This window comes from Callorhinchus milii, unplaced genomic scaffold (genome assembly GCF_018977255.1).
Source record: "Callorhinchus milii isolate IMCB2004 unplaced genomic scaffold, IMCB_Cmil_1.0 Scaffold10, whole genome shotgun sequence".
In the NCBI taxonomy this organism is placed as follows: domain Eukaryota; kingdom Metazoa; phylum Chordata; class Chondrichthyes; order Chimaeriformes; family Callorhinchidae; genus Callorhinchus; species Callorhinchus milii.
In genome coordinates, this window is record NW_024704751.1 from 14,060,053 (window position 1) to 14,073,935 (window position 13,883).

General features: G+C 38.8%; 1 protein-coding gene across 8 annotated transcripts; it reads left to right on the top strand.

Annotated features, from left to right (window-relative positions):
• The first annotated feature begins 244 nt into the window (after window positions 1-244).
• LOC103179472 (heterogeneous nuclear ribonucleoprotein R) lies at window positions 245-13,259 on the top strand. 8 transcript variants are annotated; one of them, XM_042338421.1, is made up of 11 exons: window positions 245-275; window positions 4,823-4,994; window positions 6,493-6,611; window positions 6,974-7,081; window positions 8,150-8,263; window positions 8,470-8,646; window positions 8,912-9,047; window positions 10,551-10,756; window positions 11,083-11,232; window positions 11,740-11,861; window positions 11,954-13,259. In XM_042338421.1, exons 2-11 carry the CDS (start codon window positions 4,835-4,837, stop codon window positions 12,567-12,569), a joined length of 1,908 nt encoding a protein of 635 aa, XP_042194355.1. In that variant the 5' UTR covers window positions 245-275; window positions 4,823-4,834; the 3' UTR covers window positions 12,570-13,259. The 8 variants fall into 8 exon arrangements, with proteins under 8 accessions (XP_042194355.1, XP_042194360.1, XP_042194356.1 ...); XM_042338422.1 differs by lacking the exon at window positions 245-275 and adding an exon at window positions 1,216-1,269; XM_042338423.1 differs by lacking the exon at window positions 245-275 and adding an exon at window positions 1,414-1,531.
• Window positions 13,260-13,883: the final 624 nt, after the last annotated feature.

Below are 13,883 nucleotides of genomic sequence, written 5' to 3' on the forward strand. Positions count from 1 at the left end.
TCTCTTCCCAACTCGCGCACGTAACACACACACACACACGCACGCAAACAGTACACATATACACGTACATATATATATATACACACATACATACACACACATAAGGTTGGGGGGGGGTTGTCTTATTTTTTTTAAAAAAAATACTCCACACACGCACACACACACACACATATATATATAAAGAAAAAAAAACACGCACAAAAACTTCTCTCTCTGTCTCTCTCTGTCTCTCTGCTCTCTCTCTCTCTCTCTGTGTGTATATGCCTGGAGACACGGTAAGAAAAAAAACGATACCCCCCCCCCCCCAACCCCTCTTTTTTTTTCCCCCCTCTCCTCCTCCTCCTCCTTTCCCCCCTCTCCCCTTCCCGCCGCCGCCGCCGCGTGTGTTATCCAAAAGAATTAAAAGAGGGAGAGAGAGAGAGAGAAGAGGGGGAAAAAAAAAGGCTCGTGATAATGGCTGAGGCGGCGCGGGCGCCTGGTTCTCCACTAGGCCTCAGTGCATCACTTTGTCCTTTTTTTAAAAAAAATATCTCATCTCTATCGATCTCTATATAAAAAAAATCTTCCTTTTTTTTTCTCTTCTTCGCCGCTCGGAACTCCTGCCTTTGCGCGTCGAGTGTGTGTGTGTATGTGTGTGTTTTTTTTCCGGGGGGGGGGTGTTTGGGGGTTCGTGTTCTCGTTTTTTTTTGCCATTTGCAATTCATTTCCTACGTCTTTTTTCTTTTTCTTTTCTTCCTTTAGGTCCTTTTTTCCTTTTTTTAAAAAAAAAAATCGCGTGGCAAAGGTTTGTTTTGGGGGGGGGGGGGGGGGCGTTAAAAAAAAATGTGCGCGCGTGTGTGTGTGTGTCTGTGTGTATATGGAGATTATAAACATATAAATATTTCCTTCTCGTTCCCTCTCTCTCTCTCTCTCTTAAACCCCTCGCCCCCCTTTTCTCAACCCCCCCCCCACACCCCACCAAACCGACTACCTCGACCCAGATGATATTTGAAGGACATGCCATGCTCTGCACTTCCCAGAGCTTTCTCTCCCCCCCCCCCACTCTCCCTCTCCCCCCCTCTCCCTCTCTCCCCCACTCTCCCCCTCCCCCCCCCCCCCCCCCCTCTCCTATACAATTTCCTCTCTCCTCCATCCTTCTCGGCGCCCCCCACCCCACGCCCCCCCCAGGTTGCGTTTACGTCGGGTAAAAAAAATAACATGTTATTGTGCGGAGGCGCCGTGTCTACGAGCCTCTGAATATTATTATGAGGATGGCGGGGGAGGGTAGAGGTATGGCGCTGTGTAAAATGTATTCCATCACTTGCTTGATCCCTGTGTTGTGTATTTCGAGGAGCGTTGCTTAACGTATAAATGTATAGATGTATAAACCGTCATATCTATATATATATATATATCTGGGGGGGGGGGGGGAGGAGGGAGGGGGCCAGAAACCGCGTTGCTTGTGATACTATACTGGTGGCTGCAGCTTTGTTCTTGACTTGGTTGATGCAGCCTCTGGGGAATCTGTGTGAGAGAGAGATCAGCCAACAAGGTGTTTTTTTTTGGGGGGGGGGGGGTTAAAACTCGTTCAAACGGTGTGTGTGTTTTTTTTGTGTGTTGCCATATGCGTCCGGAGTCCAGAGAGAGAGAGAGAGAGAGAGATGTGTTTTTTTTCTCCCCATTTTATTTTCAGTTTTGGCCTCGTGGCGCCAGGACTCAGACTCGGGGTAGGGGGGGGGGGGTTTGGCTCTCATTGTGAATTTGCCCGCGTTGACTCTTAGCTTTCTGTCGAGGAAGGCAGTAAAATGGCCATGAGTGTGGGGTTGATTTCGGTGATGGTGAGGGGGGGGGGGAACAGTCGATATCATAAGGTATACGTGGTTTACGTTTCAGGAAAATGTACTTAGATTTTTTTTTCACCATCAAAGGGATTGACTTCCAACGCCATGTTAGTTTGGTGTGTGTGTCTGTTAGTTTTGTGCGCCCCTATTCGTCCTCACATTCACAATTCGGTTCTGCACCGTTTTTGGACCCAACAATGTTTTGTTGTCGGCGGTAATGGAGTATTATGTGTGGACTAAATGGAGCGTTGGAAATGTACTCCGCGTGGTTTAAATCTCAGTTGAGGGGTGTACATCATTTCACTGTGTGTCGCTGTAAGGACTATCATCAGAGGCAGCTTCCAATTGCGAAGAAGTGTGATGCTTTCATTCGGTTTTCTGTTTTCCTGTTAATATTTGAATGTGTTAGCCTTCCTGAGCGAATTGTGAAACAAAGTCTTAAAGTCTCAATTGCGTTTGAGTGTGAACTTCGAAGCTGAGTTATGAGTAGTTAGTTACCTGGTGCGGGTTGCAGGGAGCACTGAGAATTTTGGAATAATGTTTTGTAGCCGACACAAGAAGCAAATTACCACATGGTTCTGGGGTACATTATGGATGGAGGTACTTAATATTTAATTGTATTCTAATATTTAATTGTAAGGAATATTGTGAATGTCACTAACTCCAAAAAGCTGTCAGATGTGCTTGTTAATCTAAATACGGTTTTGAGGTTTTAGTGCTTATAACATCCACCTATAATATACTTGACCAGAAAAGTATTTCTCTGCTTTGCTGATCGTTTGCATGGTGATGGTGCACGTAATGGCTTTGTAATTTGTTTCAGGATTTTTGAATGACTGATGTACTGAATTTCTGGGTTATCTTAGTCCAGAGCACAACATTTTTCTTAATCCAATGGATGTTATTTTTAATACATGGATTACCACTGATATGCAGCTGTGTGATGTTTCCAGGTGTTGAATTGCAGTTTGAGTTCCTGTAGATATATTCTTGAAACATTTCACACTATTGAAATTCATTCTTAATTTAGTATATAAATTCTGTAATTTGATGTTTCAGTGCTTGTATATGACTGACTTGTTTTTGGAAATCCATTGGAGGCACAGGTATTCTTTAAAGAATTTGCTGTCTGTTGGCGTGCGCTCATTATTTATAAACGCCAGTATTTTTATTGATAATACGTTCAAGGATTTCATCTTTTGCTTGAGCTAAATAATATACAATTACTTCGTTTTTTTGTAATAGTATAGACTATAGACCTGCGTTCGGTGCTTATATAACATCAATCACGTGCATGAAATGTGTATCGTGACACTATTGGTGCTGTTTATGCAATATAATATCTGATTTTCCTCTTGAAGGCAATTGCTCCTGTATTGCGGGCAAATGTTGATGGGCTTTTCCTCTTATTGCAACAAAGTTTGGGCAGAGCTTTCTAATGTGAAACCTCAGTACCAGTGGTACCGTGAGCATCTAATTGATGTTGACTGTTTTTTGCCTTTTTAAATGTGTATCAGTGAATATATTGTAACAGTATTGTACAGATATTGAAGTGAGATTTTCAAACTATGTATCTCTGTTGGACTGTGTGTGGAACATGAATATGATGGTCTTAAGTGGTTTAATGTTGATAAGATTCCTTTTTCAAAAGTTATATTTAATCTTGATATAGGGGAGCGCACATGATTCAGTCATTTGTACCTATCTAGAAAAGGGGTTTGAGTTGTTAGTGAGTTGTGATGTAACATATTGGCCAGAGAATTTCAGAACTGCAAAGTTACTTCTATAGAACTAGCAGGTCATAGATTTTGTTTTCTGTATCTGAAATGTTTGGGCAGCTCCTAGGGTTGCAGTTGTTCGGAAGGTTTCTTTGCAGTATTGAAGCATTCAATCAAAATTATGTTTGTACTCTGTGCTCCATTTACCGAGGTGTTTTTTCATCATAAGAATAAGCTGAATGAATTAGCATTGGTTAAGTTGAATTAGTGTTTAGTACCAGTATATAACTAACTTTTAAACAAAAGACAAAATACTGCAGATGCTGGAAATCTGAAATAAAAACAGAAATTGCTGGGAACAGGCAGCATCAATGCAGAGAGGAAAAAGTGTTTTCAGTGGAGAGAGGAAAATGAGTTAAGGCTTCAGGTCGATAACCTTTCATCAGAACTGGGGGATGTTGGAAGGGAGCAAATTATAAGGACACAAGCAGAGAAAGGGGTGGGGAAAGAAAGACGAAGGAAAAATTTAGGTGGAGGGCAGAAGATAACGAGATCAGAAGTGTTGATGGTGCAAGACAAAAGAAGGCAATTTTTATTTTATTTTTGTTGTGTAATTTGTTCTTATCAATGTGAGATACCACAAGGATGGTAACCATGTTTTTTTTTGACTAGACTTGTAAACAACCAGAAGGCAAGTAGGTTTGAATTATAATATTATGGAGGCATTTACTTGAAGAAATCTGTTTGAGTTCATTAAGTTGTCTACAAAGGGTGTAAAATAATTGCTTTGAATCAATCTCTGCTAACAAAAGTGAGTTTTACTCTGTACCAAGTACCAGCATCTTGCACCACCAGGTCAGGTATATTGTAGGTCAGCTCCCTCCACGTTACCATATTGTTTTAATTTCCAAGCTCAGAAAATATCCCTATTACACCAGCGTGACATTTCCATTTCCCACATTAGCCATCTTTGTTTCAGAGTGAGTTTGCCCAATTAGTACTGAATAATGGGCAGTTTTTGTGTTGTGGACTTAAAATTCCACTGGGATATATACCCAAACTCATTTCACTTAGGGCCGTTAAACATCATAGGAAAGAAGAGACTTTCATCTCATTTGTCTGGGCTGGATTTAAACTCAGGTCGCAGAGGTGAGGAGACAGTGTTCTAATCCACTGCATCACCTAGTCCCTGTGTTTAACTAGCATTTTGAAATAAAGCCTTGTGACAATTTGATATGCAGAGGGAAAAAATTGTCTTAAATAGTATTATTTTTTTCATTCCAGCTGTAATTAGAAATGGCTACTGAGGTCAATGGAAATGCAGCACAGGTGAAGGAGGAGGAAGAACCCATGGATACCTCATCTGCTGTCTCCCATTCAGAACACTACCAGGTGCTATTAGATGCTGGCTTGCCACAGAAAGTAGCAGAAAGGCTAGATCAAATCTTTCAAACAGGTATAATATGCCCTGACCTGTGGTTTTGGTGGTCCAAACTATTGATATAAATGGAATATAATATGCTGTATAACTGGCAAACTCCTGACTGTTTCTTTGAGGAAGATGGATTTGTATTTGCTGCATCTGTGTATTGCCTTATTTCTGCCAGCATTTTTGTAGTGGCATTGGTAGTGCTTTTTTGTTTACATCAGTCATTTGTGTTCAAAAGTAAGGCAGTAGAATCACGAGTGAGCAGGGTACTCATAGAGAAGTTTGTAGTTTTAAATACCACCAGCTTAATAGGCTCAAAAAAACTAATGTGTGCTGGAACTTTTTCGCAGACCTTTGTTGGAAGTTGTTTGCAAAACAAATGGGATTTTCTTAGCAGTTAGTTGTGCAGAATGTTAGTATATGCTTGCGGGTGCACAGTTTAGTGAGAGTATGTTTGTGTTGGAATGCACTCACTGGTTTATTGCACCAGTCATGCTTCCACAGGCACTGGTCCATTGCTAAATATGATGGTCTTGATTTAGTGATTCTTTTTCTAATTATGAACCCTAGGAATGATACTACTAACAATTATTCTATTTAGGTGAAATTCCTTTTCCAATAAAGTTGAAAGTTACAGAATCCTTTCAGAAGTAGTTTTAAGTTTTAAAATTATGAGATTACATCACATATTCAGAGATAATAACTGACTGCTGTAGGTATTATCCTAATTGCAGCACACACATTTGTCTTCTGCACCCGCACATTCTCTTTCTCTCTCCCCGTCCCCCCAGTAAATGCTGACACATCGGTTAAATCCTAAATCCCCATTCGGTTGTCATTTGGTACTAAGTATGTGATGCAACATTTCAAAGTGCATTATGTGACAACAAATGAATGTATTACTAATTTGTATTATGAAAAATACTTGGTTGAGGTAGGTGGAGACTGAATAAAGAAGGCAAATCCATTTCTAGCTCCCGAATTAATTATGCACAATATATTTAAATAATAAAAGGCAGTCCATATAAAGCACTCTTTGTGAGCATATGTGGCAAATCGTCTGGAGTTTGTGCATAACTGCTGAGTATTATACTTGAATAGATTTGGTTCTGATTTGATTATGTAGGTGCTACAGGTTACTGGCGCTGTCTTTGTTTTTTGAAAGCAATCTAATGCCTAAAGTGGGCATAAAAGAAATCTTCCCTCATCTGTAACCTCTTAAATTATGACCAGAACTAATCAGAAGATGAGGGGTAGTTAAAATATCTTTGAATTTTTTTGCATGGCACAGAAGACGAGAATAAAATAGAAGCCCTAATTAGACTCATTATATGCATGCACCTTCTATATCAATAAAATGTTTGGTTTTCAGGGAACACTTTAATGCAGGGTCTGAATTCTGATTATATTGTCATGGAATCTATGCATCTAAATGTGCAAATGAATTGTAACGGGTAACACGTAAAATTTTCTTTTTTGTGTTATTAGCTAGACATTCTATTTAAATGCTACACTCTGTTTGCAGGGTTAGTGGCTTATGCTGATCTTGACGAAAGAGCCATTGACGCCCTTAGAGAGTTCAATGAGGACGGAGCACTGTCCGTATTGCAACAGTTTAAGGAAAGTGACCTATCGCACGTGCAGGTAAGGTGAACTGTAAGTTTTGCTCTATTTGTTGTATGATAATTTGTTCTAAAAGTGGAGGATTGAGAAATGGCAACTTTCTTTGATTTGACAATACTGTAGATAAATGAAGGACAAGAAAGAATCAACGGGTAATATTTGAAATTAAAATATTAAACTAGGACATGAACAAAATAGCGGTTGGTTAGTGACAGGATGATGAGATATCTGCAAAAACTGAAAATAAATTTGAAATGAGGACCAGTGCATTAGTTAAATGTGATAATTTAACAAAACCCTTGTTAATTCCAAAAAATCAGCCAATATTTAATGGTTTGCCTAGATATACTACTGTCTTAATTGATAACCATCCTTTCTTTTAGAATAAAAGTGCCTTTCTGTGTGGAGTAATGAAGACCTACAGGCAACGGGAGAAGCAAGGTAGCAAAGTGCAGGATGCTACAAAGGGACCAGATGAGGCAAAAATTAAGGTAAAGGTATTTGGCAATTGAAAAATGATCTAGGGGAAATTGTCAATCTGTTGCTACATCCTATTTATTGCACAAAGCATTACTTTACTACAATTGGCATTCACCACCATTACATACCTATTTTCCCAATACTATGCTTTTGTTCCCAATGAAGATGGTAAACTTATTTCAAATTAATTTATTGTATTTTAGTTTGGACTGTTCTAAGTGCTTTATTAACCGCCCTAACTTTTCACAACCTTTTACCTCTCTAAAACTCTTGTCTATAACTTTTAAAACGTTATTGTTCAAGATTAAAGTTAGAAATTATGGTAAAGCTCTATTACATTTAGCACCAATTTACATTTAGACAGCAACTTTCATATCGGGAGGTTGTCTCAAAGCACTTCGCAAAGCCTGTATATATTAGAATTAGTTTAACTTTCTGGGTTTTCAATATTTTTTTCTTGTATTGGTACTGATGTTCAGATGGGATCATTGTCTCTGCTTTTTCCTAATTTCAAAATGTATTTATTATCCCAGTGTGGAACAGTGGAATTTTATGGTAGAATAGTCTCACTTGCTACACTTGAATAATTTATGTCAATGATGTGTGGGTGCAGCCCACAATTTTTTTATTAAATGTACACATGGTGCTGCTGCCATGATCAGCTCTCATTTTTTCTACTGAAAGTGTGTGATTGTTGACTAAAACTTATTTCTCCGATAGGATCTGAGACAAATTTGAATCTTAAATGTTTTCTGCACAGTGACTCAGAAAAGGAATAGCAAAATATTTAGCATATTTATTTTGACTATCATAAATCTGTTGGGATATAGTAGGTAACAAATTTGGATTAATCCAGCCATTCCACTTCCAGTAGTTATTTGTTTTTCGTTGGAAAAAATGCTAACCTACTCAACTGATTTAATTAAAACGACGGCATCTCTTGCTTCAGTGGGAGACATTAATTTCACCTTCATCTACTTGACCATTTCACATTGCAAAAAAGTAACGGCTGCTATTCACTTTGGATTATGTCGCATGTAATTGTGCAGAATTCACATGAATTATTAACATTATTTCAGGCACTGCTGGAGCGAACTGGCTACACTCTGGATGTAACTACAGGTCAAAGGAAATATGGGGGCCCTCCTCCAGAAAGTGTGCATTCAGGTCCACAACCTGGAATTGGAACGGAGGTAAGTCATTTGCTTTGATGCAATGTCAGTACATTAAATGATTGAATTTTTCAGTGATGCTCAGGATGTATAGAAACTTGGGAGAACAAATCTGTATGCATGACCGCTCACATGTAGAGGGCACCAAACAGCAGTTGCTCTGCTACGGAAGGAAAGAGGGATGTTTATGGCTGACGATGGTGACTTAACTTTGCTGTCCTACTCAGGTATTTGTTGGGAAAATACCAAGGGACTTGTACGAGGATGAGCTTGTTCCATTGTTTGAAAAGGCTGGTTATATCTGGGACCTGCGACTGATGATGGACCCACTGTCTGGTCAGAATCGTGGCTATGCTTTTGTGACTTTCTGCACCAAGGAGGCAGCACAGGAAGCTGTCAAACTGGTAAGAAGCTTTTTGGTTTTAATTTTCCAAAGACAATACTAAAAACAGCTCAAAAGCCTTAAAAAAAATTTGAACTGTTTTCATTATCGTAGCCTTTCATGTGCATTGCAGTTTTATTTAACCCTTCCTAACCAAAGTGGTACAAGAAAGGTTGCAAGTTCCCATTGAAAATGATTCCTGAAATATCTGGGTTGGGAAGGGTTAACCTACAAACATCACACAAATATCCCATTGAATTTATACATCTCTTGATTTTCTTTCATAGTGCGATAACTTTGAAATCCGGCCTGGTAAACACATTGGAGTTTGCATTTCTGTGGCCAACAACAGGCTGTTTGTTGGTTCTATTCCAAAGAACAAGACCAAGGAAAACATCATGGAAGAATTTGGCAAAGTCACAGGTTAGGATAAAAAACATCTGGGTGATTTATTTAACACAGCCGAAACCCATTTGTATCTTCAAAAATATTTTGAATTTGTTTCAAATCTGTAGGGTTTATTTTTGAAATGGATGTTCATCAAATGGTTGGGTAGAACATGTGTGATACTCTGTTAAAAACGAAAATTGATTTAAAAATAATTAAAAGGCACACGAGACATTCCTGTGTAATCTTCAGTTTTGTTCATTTTTCCAGTCCACTACCATTCTCACCATATTACTCTTAGCTCATGTAGAGCAAGTCTTCTCTGTATTCTATTTTGAAGTTAACTGCTATGAACATGTTCTTCACAAATCATGGAAGATTAAAAATGTGTTACTTTTGTTCTGATGTTTTTAAACTAAGTTATGAATGTTGTATCTTCTGTAATAATATTTTACCACAAACTTTTGGTGTCGTACAAATCTCATAGTGTTCATATTATTTAAAAAATGTTCTTTAACCTGTATGTTAAATTTACAGAATGAGTAACGCTATGAATTTCCATATTATTCCGGACAAATGATTCTTTCTACGAAATTGCCAAATTTCAGTGCAGCATAAACTGGTAATTTATTTGGTGAGATAGAGAAATTGAAATTTAAAAAAAATCTCAAAACACATACAAGGCCATTCAGAAAATATATAAACTTTCACTCAGGCAAAAAACTCTTGCCTCAATTTTTTTGTCCCAGTACACAATAAAATAGTTGCCATATAACCTTCAATATTTTCAAAACTATGCTCATCTCCTTGTTTTTAAATGAATCATTTTTTTTTAGCATTTCAAGCGCTTAAGATCATGCATCTGATCAACAAGAAATTCAGTTCTGCCAGTATGTCCTTATAGCTTGACCGTTTGAGTCTATAGTCAGTTATCTTAGCCACTGCTGGACCTGAGGTCAAAGTGGTCCTTCTGTCGGGGCAGTCACCGTCTGTGGACAGAAGCTACATTAAAATTGCAGGATAAGGCCAGAATACAGCATTGACTGGCGGTTAAATGCATCAATTGATTGAGAAAGATCCTACATCCTTTAGGCTGTAGAACATCTGACCTGCTGTTAAGTGCTGACTGACTTATTTGTAGCAATGCAAGATGCAGTTGGACAGTTTTTATCCTTTAGAGTTGAAATCCTGTGTTTGTAGCCTTCTATCATCTTATTAATTGCTATGAGAGGCTCTATGCCCTTTTCCTCCTTGGCATTTAACATTAGCAACCCAAATCAGTCTACAGCAACCTATTATCCTAGCAAGAGATGATCAGGTTATGATAATGAAATCTCATTTATTGCATATGAAACCTTGAAGTTTCCTTGGTGTGTATCTTTCTATGCAATAAAGCTTTCTGCTCAGTTTGAGCTTGTGGCATGCTGGGATGTTTTAAGCAAATACAAAGAGTTTCTGTATTGTGGGAGGATTCTAGCCAATCTTTCTTTGGTTATCACGTATCTGTTCCTATATCAGAATCACTTTTTTTTCTTACAGAGGGTCTCACTGATGTTATACTTTATCATCAGCCTGATGATAAGAAGAAAAACAGGGGCTTCTGTTTCCTCGAATTTGAGGATCATAAATCTGCTGCACAGGCCAGGCGAAGGTTAATGAGTGGCAAAGTTAAAGTGTGGGGAAACGTAGTCACTGTTGAATGGGCAGACCCTGTTGAGGAACCAGATCCAGAAGTGATGGCAAAGGTAATGTATCCAGAACCAAAGAAAGGTTCGTCAATAGCGAGACAGTGGCTCAAATGTAAGTGAGATGAAGAAAATGATACACAATAATAATTTACAGTCCACTTCACCTTTATCTGTCACTTTGTGGTGCAGTTTAGCATGCAGTTTAACTGGGACAAAATCCATAAGGCTCAAAGACCCTGTGAGGGAATGTGAAATGAATATGCATTGTACATTGAAATTTCACTCCCATCCACCAGAGATTTACCATTTGTTAATGAAAACTCTTGTGTCAGTCTGGTTGGCATCTCAATTAGTAGCATTGGTTCATTTTTTTTTGTCTGCAGGTCAAAGTGCTGTTTGTGAGAAACCTGGCCAGCTCTGTCACTGAAGAAATCCTTGAGAAAACATTTAGTCAGTTTGGAAAGCTGGAACGAGTGAAAAAGTTGAAGGATTATGCTTTTGTTCATTTTGAAGATCGAGATGCAGCAGTAAAGGTTTGTATAAGATCGTTATACAGCATAGTTTGTTGCAAGTACTAGTGTTATTTCTGTTAAACTTTCTTCAATGACTTGCATTTGATGGGTAAGATGGAAGTTGTTGCTCCTTATTAATTAAATAAAAGTGTGGATTCATGGAAGATGTAGTGCAGCCCATCCAATTTTTAATAGCTCTGTTTAATGGATATGTAAAATAAATTAAGGGGCGATTACCAAATTAAGAGGTGAACATGCATACTTTCCTCGTCTTCATTTTTGCGTGTCCTGAAATGAAATGATATAACTGGATACACTTGCATTGGTCAAAACTGGAACTTCCACTGCTTAACTTTGGGTTCAAACTGGGGAGTGAGTTTATCAACTGAAGTCTTTGGAAGAGTTCTCGACTATTTTAATTTTTTTTCATATTTGTACTCTTTATGCAGTAGATTTAAAGTGACAATTTATTTTCAGTTGGTGTTTGTACCCTTTGTGTTGATCAAAGTTTTTTTTTTCTTGTGGCAGGCAATGGATGAAATGAATGGAAAACCAGTGGAAGGAGAGGCGATCGAAATAGTTCTTGCGAAACCACCAGACAAGAAAAAGAAAGAGCGTCAGGCTCAAAGGCAGGCCTCAAGAACCCAGGTGTAAGTTAATTCATAATCGGGGACTGAAGCAATTAATGCATAGCTCTGTTGTTTTCCGCAAACCGAACTAATAAAGCTTGTTTCATTCACAGGTATGAAGATTATTATTACTACCCTCCGCCCCGTATGCCACCTCCAATAAGAGGTAGAGTCCGTGGAGGTAGAGGTAGTTATGGCTATCCCCCAGATTATTATGGCTATGAAGATTACTATGATGATTACTATGGTTACGATTATCATGATTATCGCGGGGGTTACGAAGATCCATACTACGGTTATGATGATGGCTACCCAGTCCAGCGAGGAAGAGGTGGACGGGGTGGTAGAAGTGCACTCCCCCCTCCGAGAGGCCGTGGTGTGCCCCCACCCCGAGGAAGGGCAGGATATCCTCAACGTGGAACACCAGTAGGACCTCCGAGAGGTACTAGGGGTAGCAGAGGAGGAGGAGGCCCACAGCCACCGCAGAGAGGACGTGGGGCCCGCGGCGGGAGGGGCAACCGTGGTGGCAACGTAGGAGGAAAGAGAAAAGCAGACGGATACAACCAGCCAGATTCCAAGAGGCGTCAGACCAACAACCAACAGAATTGGGGCTCCCAACCCATCGCCCAACAGCCTCTCCAGCAAGGTGGTGATTATTCTGGTAACTATGGTTACAATAATGACAACCAGGAGTTTTATCAGGATACTTATGGGCAGCAATGGAAGTAAGCAAATGGGGGTTTCAGTGAGTTTGTTGAGACCCGCTGGGCTAAACTCTGCATCCTTCAAATCTTGATTGGCTTAACTCTACATCCTTCAGTACAGATTGGCTGCCACATGCATTTTGCTGATATCAAGAATCACTATTGTATATACCAGATTTTTTTCATAATTGCACTTGGACATTTCTGGCTTACATTTTCCCTTAATAATTCTTTGGGGGAAAAGGTGCTTTTATTTGTTTTAAGCGACTTTTTAGCAGTTTGAAAGGAAACTTTGGACTTTGCTTTCAGATGTTGGGCACAATTTCAATCATGGTTTTGCAGAATTGACTGGTATTTGGACAGTTTCACTGGTTTGTGGCTTTGGGATTAGACTGCCATTGGAGTATGCTGTATATACAGTAAACGCTAGTGTTTTTGTCTTAGTATTTTTAAGATAAGCTTGTAGTTTAAAACATTTTTTAAGTTTTCTTGTATTGAAAGTAACATTTAACTGTGTGTTTTGCATTTGTAGAGTAGGTAAATTGTGTTTTTAAGAAAAAATGTTAGTAGCTTCACACCTTAAGAATCTGCCCTACAAAAATTTGGTTTGGCTTAATCGTACAATCCGTGGCGTTTTGTTCATTGATGTGATTGTATTTACAATTTATTGTTCATGTCAAATTTCAATAAAACTTAAAACTATATTATCCAAAAATTCATGATTCAAATTCAATTGTGTTCTGCAAATTTGATAAACCGTGATTACTTTCAAACCAACAGCTTTCCCCCAAAAAACTGCTTATGTGAGTGATCAAATCAATAGTTTGACTTAATTACAGCTAGTCTGGTATGAAGGGGACAGGTGAAGGAAGAATAGGTTTTGTAGCCATTGAATACTTTTCACCTTGATGTCAGATTTGCAGTAGTCGTGCCTGTTTAATATAACACAATGCTGTTTTAAGCCTTAGTTACTCTTCGTAGGGTTTCTCACAGTTGTAATTCTGTTGAACATAATGTCTTCTTAGAATGCAGTAGATGGTATGTTCAGAAGCTTAATGGGTCTTAATGGTCTTATAGAGGGAGAATCTCTACTATCCCTTTATTTTAAAAATGATTTTTTTTGTGACTAACATCCTTTTTTCTTTTGCTTTAAAAAGAATCTTCAATCGTGTGAATTGATATCCTCATTGGGGAATTGGCTCGGACTTGCATGAAGTTGAAGTACTAATTCAAGCAGTTAAGATTTTATTCTGAAGACCAGTTCTGGCTATTTTAACTCACGTACACCGTCCAGCTCCAAAATGGCTCTCTATTTCCACCAACGCCCCCCTCCATGTTA

Bases quoted from the DNA above. Each gene is read 5' to 3' on its own strand.
- LOC103179472 (XM_042338421.1), top strand. From the start codon at position 4,835: ATGGCTACTGAGGTCAATGGAAATGCAGCACAGGTGAAGGAGGAGGAA. The intron at 6,612-6,973 runs GTAAGGTGAACT...CCTTTCTTTTAG, and splicing joins GTGACCTATCGCACGTGCAG to AATAAAAGTGCCTTTCTGTG. The intron at 8,647-8,911 runs GTAAGAAGCTTT...TTTCTTTCATAG, and splicing joins CACAGGAAGCTGTCAAACTG to TGCGATAACTTTGAAATCCG.